Source organism: Coenobita brevimanus, chromosome 79 (assembly GCF_032717465.1).
Source record: "Coenobita brevimanus isolate Jiangsu-jjx chromosome 79, ASM3271746v2, whole genome shotgun sequence".
In the NCBI taxonomy this organism is placed as follows: domain Eukaryota; kingdom Metazoa; phylum Arthropoda; class Malacostraca; order Decapoda; family Coenobitidae; genus Coenobita; species Coenobita brevimanus.
In genome coordinates this window covers 16,790,277-16,795,774 of record NC_137032.1, presented here as the reverse complement: position 1 = coordinate 16,795,774, position 5,498 = coordinate 16,790,277, and the positions used below count along the sequence as shown (strand labels likewise).

Below are 5,498 nucleotides of genomic sequence, written 5' to 3'. Positions count from 1 at the left end.
TCAGTCAAATGTGCGCCGGGATAGACAATCCTTGATCGTGTGCTGGCGCTGTGGTCACATCGGACATCGAGCATCCAGTTGCGACCGCGAATACCAACGTCGTCCCTCACAGTGTCGCCAGCGTACGCCATCGCGAACGCGTCGCCCCGAGTGCAAATATCATAAGAACAGTACGATTCACACTACTGAGGAGTGTCGTTTCCTAAACAGTCGCCAGTCAGGGGAAGGGGAGCGCTCGTACCGGACCCGTAACACGTAACTACAGAAGATCAACTCCCCATCCGCCACGTAGGGCCTATCACTTCTTCAGGCTTAGTCATTCTAGGGCGGAGTGAAGACGTACAAACCTCGTTTTTCATGGATACGGGGTCTATGGTAAATTTGATATCTGAAAGCTCCTTAAACAGCATTAGGGGAACGGGTAAAAGGGTCGGCATTCTTGAGCCACCGGACATTCGTTTATGTGATGTGGATGGCTCCGAGTTTAGAGTCAAAGGGCGAGTTGTTTTGAAAGTACAATTAGATAAAGCTTTGACACCTTTTACAGTGACATTTCATGTTACAAATGACCTCAAATATCCAGCAGATGCCCTTCTAGGCTTACCCACCATGGCAGAATACAACATAGCTCTAATCCCGTCTTCTACTAGCATAGATATTTATGGCTTTCCAGTATATGGCATGGCTTATCTACGTCCTGTCCTTTCCCATATTAACTCAGTCCTTCAGTCCCCACTACTCTCACCACTACTTGAGAGTACAGGTGAATGCTCCTCATTCTCTGAGAGTACAGAAATAAATCCACCATTTCCTGGGAGCATTGAAGTAAATTCACCAACTGCTACTGATACACCCTCTAATCACTCAATAGTAAATCATGATAACCCCTCTAATGACAGCACTCAAGCCGAATCAGACACGTCTCAGTTACCTACCTCACAAACTTTGAACGATGTTCTAGAACACTCAGAGACGAAACGTGCAGTAACAAATCAGTGCACAATTTTGTTGCCGTATGAGTTTACCAAAGTCTCTGTTCGTGTTGTAGGTGCGACAGCTGGAGTGAATTTACTAACATTACCAGAGACGTGTTGTGTGAATGGTTTAACTTATGAGTCGGCATTGTGTGCTGTGTTGGAGGATAACTTGTGTTACCTGTACTTACTAAATACCAGTAACGCTCCTATAAAACTTAAAAGTGGTATAAAGATTGGAGACTTCCTGGTTTACCCATCGGCCATAAGGGAGTGCCAGGAGGTACCAATCTCCATACCTACTAAACATGATGATGATGATGGCGACCCAACCGGTGTGTATGCCATTAATTCTAAGGGATCTGCTCCAACTTTTTCACCTTACCTACTCTCAAGCCTGACTTGTGATGATTATCCACAACATAAAGATCAATTAGTCAATCTATTGCAATCATATCGAGACGTAGTAGCCTTACCCGGAGAACCTATGGGTAGGACAGACTTAGTGAAGCACAACATAGAACTGGTCCAGGGTACTCAACCGATTTACATACCAGCCTACAGATTGCCTCACAGCTTGAGGAACAAGACTGACGAGGTAGTACAAAAAATGTTAGATCAGGATATCATTGAACCCTCTGTCAGTCCGTGGAATAGCCCACTTTTCTTAGTTCCAAAGAAAGATGGCCAATTTAGACCAGTAGTGGACTATCGTCAAGTAAATTCAGTTACTGTACCTGATTGTTTTCCATTGCCAGTCCTGACTGATTTACTGGAGTCACTAGGTGAGAACAACGTAGTCTTTACATCACTTGATCTACTCAGTGGCTACTGGCAGGTAGAAATGGAAGAATCATCTCGCCCTATAACAGCTTTTAGTACCCCTTCTGGACATTTTCAGTTCAAGAGACTTCCCTTCGGATTAAGGAATGCCCCTTCAGTATTCATGCGACTCATCCATTCAGTTTTTTGTGGCATGATGGGCCATTCTCTCTTCGCCTATCTAGATGATATTATTGTTGTGAGCAAATCCATTCCTGAACATTTTGTTAAACTTCAGCAAGTATTTCAGCACCTTCAACTGGCTGGTCTGAAGATTAACCTCAGTAAATGTAACTTCCTAAGAAAGAAAATTAAATTTCTAGGACATGTAATTGATGCACAAGGGTTTCACACCATTGCCGATAAAACTAAGGCGATAATCAACTTCCCAGAACCTACCAGTACAGATGTTCTAAAGAGTTTCCTGGGATTAATGGTTACTACCGGCGATTTATCAAAAGTTACAGATCGCCACTCCTCTGACTCACTTACTAAAGAAAAATGTGCCTTTTGTTTGGTCAAACAATCAGTCGCAAGCCTTCCAAGCACTGAAAACAGCCCTTGTAAATGCCCCAGTTTTAGCATTTCCTGATTATACACAACCATTTCTTTTGTGCACAGATGCCTCGGGCGCAGGCCTTGGTGCAGTTTTAATGCAATTGGATCAAAGATCAAGAAAGTGGGTAATTGCGTATGCTAGTCGCTCCCTCAACCCTGCCGAACGTAATTATAGTGTTACAGATCTCGAAGCTCTGGCAGTGGTCTGGTCCTTGAAACACTTCAGAGATATAGTATATGGTTACCCAGAGCATATCCAAACAGACCACCTACCTCTATGCGATCTGTTCAAAGGACGTAACCTCACAGGTAGGCTAGCTAGATGTTCTGTCATCATCCAGGACTTCAACCTGGCTTTTCAGTATGTCCCAGGAAAATCGAATGTGGTCGCGGACGCACTTTCACGCAATGTGGCAGCGGCTGTCACATCAGTGCGGCCAAACAACACTGATGACACCACACTAACACCAGAAGTCATTCAACATCATCAGCGCAAGGACCCTGTCTGGTCCAAAGTGATTTATTTCCTGGAATCTGGAGGTAAATCTACCTTACCTACTCTGCCAGTACCAATTGATGAGTTCATTCTAAAAGATAATATCTAATACAGGAAAACATTTCTAACAGGGAATTGCCCAATAGGGAAGTCCACCAACTTCTTGTCCCTACCGATCTAATATCTGCGGTACTTCAAATAGTTCATAACACACCTCATGCATCCCATCCAAGTAAAGACCGATGCTTGCGACAAGCACGTCTTGCATACTATTGGCCATCTATGCGTCGAGATATCAATGTACACTGTGACTCTTGTATTTCGTGACACCGTCCCAAAGGATCAACCGGATTAACCTCACCGCTCTTACAATACCCAATTCCGTCACATCCGTGGGAAACTGTCTCTATTGACCTTCTAAAACTTCCGCTTACGGAATCAGGCGCTCAGTATTTATTTGTAGCTGTTGATCATTTCTCTCACTACTGTGTCCTAGTACCACTTGCAGATAAGACCGCGAAAAGCGTAGCGCGTGCCTTCATCGACCACGTAATTTGCTCATTTACTACACCTAGCACAATAATTACAGATAATGGAACTGAGTTTAACAACAGTTTTCTGAGGAAATTTGTAAACAGTACAATATCAACAAATGCAATGTTGTCCCTAACCACCCAGCTTCAAATGGCCTCGTAGAGCGACACAACCGAAAGATTTTGGAGTGTCTTAGACAATTAGGGTCAAATAGTGCCTCCTGGGATGAATGGATACCCCAAGTAGCAGCTTCTATAAATAGTTCCATCAATTCATCCATTGGTGAATCTCCCTTCTTTGGGTTCGATAAAGACCTTCTCTATTCCATCCTATCTTCAAAGCCTGATCCCATCTATAATGTGGATGATTACATGCAAGTGAAAGAAACGAACTTCCAGAAAATCCATCAGTATGTCACAGCAAATCTGGCCGCATCTCAGGAGGACAAGTTGCAACGCCAACATAAGTCTGCCTCGCCTATCAGTATCAACATTGGAGATCTAGTCTTTGCTCGTTCCTATACTCGCACCTCCAAATTGGATGACAAATTTACAGGCCCCCACCGCATCATAAATAAACAAGGTAACAAATTTCAAGTACAAGAATTGTCAACTAAAGATACCAAGTGGGTACATGCAGATGACCTAAAGCGTACACCTCGAGGCCTGGTGTTGGAAGAGTCCCTTGCACAACCTACCACTACTTCTCGTTCTCCAGCTGTTCCTAAGTCTGAACCTTCTTCACCCAATCAATATTGGTCAAAGCTGCGCTCCGCACATAAACATCTTCATGATCTCTCTCATTAATTCAATATTATTTTCTAGATAAGATGTTAGCGGTCTACCTGATGGCAGTGCTGACCCTCATAGGGTCTGGGTTGGGTGAGAACGATGGTGGAGTACGTTCCGGGGCCTTTGTCGGCTCAGGAGGCGATGTAATGGTGATTGAGAACGTCGTCTCGTTGCGCTACGATCTAGAGCCCCTGGCCGACGTAGCCATCGCCCTTCCTCACTTGGCACGCCAATTGGACAAGATCAGGGCCCAACTGTCAACCATCATGGGGAAACACAGTCCTAATCAACCTTGGTACCCATTGTATCTCCCACTTTCTTGGCAATTGCCTTACATCTATGACAGGTTCTCTCAACTAAACAACACGTTTTCCAGTCAGACACCAGTAGGTCGTTCACGTGTAAAACGAGGTCTCTTTGACTTGGGAGGTGAAATTCTTAGTGGTTTGTTTGGCGTAGCTACAGCTCGTGACCTTTCTGACTTCAAATCCGACCTAGCTCACTTGGCCACGGCCCTAGAATCTCAGAGTAGAGTCATTAAAGTCCAACACACTATGTCCCAAAAAATTACAGCCCACCTCAATGAAGTCACTTACACTCTGAACAACTTCACAGACATTCTCAGACAACAGATTTCTAAGATTAATATTGTTTCTCAGCTCGTCTATCTAAAACTTCACCTCGACAACCTCCAACTCTCAATTGACTCCCTCCTCTCTCAAGTTTCCACCGTGGTTCGTATTCTAGTTGATGCTGTTGATGGACGTGTCACTGTGGACTTAGTACCTATTTCTGCTCTTCGTTCTGTATTGAAATGGGCTCACTCTACCTTCGACTTGTCTCCACTACTTTCTTTTTCCTCTCTAAAATTCTACTATCGAGTTCTTGAGGGAACCCTTCTCGCAAACTATGTCATGGTTCATATTCCTCTTCGCTCTTCCATCACCTTTAACCTCTTCCAACTTATTCCTTTTCCTTTCAAGTTTAATAAATCCTTAGTACAAGCATCTGTTCTCTCGGAATATTTCCTCCTATCCCATGATCACCTTTCCATTGCCTTTATCTCCTCAAAAGATCTCACCAAATGTTCTTTCCTTACCCCTACGTCACGCCTTTGTGCTGCTTACCTTCTAACCATTTTCCCTAGCAACGCCGCGCCCTGCAAGTCTGCCTTAGTTCTCAACCATTCTGTACACTCTGCCTGTTCCTTTGCACCGGCTCCAGAACTTCCAGTCCATCACGCTCATCTCAACCACGTCCAGTACTTCTTTTTCACGGTTCCTGTCTCTGTTACTATCATATGTCCTGGTTCTTCTATTCATT

At 44.2% G+C, this 5,498-nt stretch overlaps 1 protein-coding gene across 1 annotated transcript; it reads left to right on the top strand.

The window, feature by feature from the left end:
- The first annotated feature begins 1,461 nt into the window (after nt 1-1,461).
- On the top strand, nt 1,462-4,190 carry LOC145409041 (uncharacterized). The gene is made up of 4 exons (XM_080279600.1): nt 1,462-1,507; nt 2,418-2,557; nt 2,696-2,894; nt 3,529-4,190. Exons 1-4 carry the CDS (start codon nt 1,462-1,464, stop codon nt 4,188-4,190), a joined length of 1,047 nt encoding a protein of 348 aa, XP_080135726.1.
- Nucleotides 4,191-5,498: the final 1,308 nt, after the last annotated feature.

What these genes read in the sequence shown, in the direction of transcription:
- LOC145409041 (XM_080279600.1), top strand. Translation starts at nt 1,462, where the DNA reads ATGGGTAGGACAGACTTAGTGAAGCACAACATAGAACTGGTCCAGG. An exon ending in CAACATAGAACTGGTCCAGG is followed by an intron (nt 1,508 to 2,417) that starts GTACTCAACCGA and finishes TTTTGTGCACAG; the next exon opens with ATGCCTCGGGCGCAGGCCTT. An exon ending in TTATTTCCTGGAATCTGGAG is followed by an intron (nt 2,895 to 3,528) that starts GTAAATCTACCT and finishes CTAACCACCCAG; the next exon opens with CTTCAAATGGCCTCGTAGAG.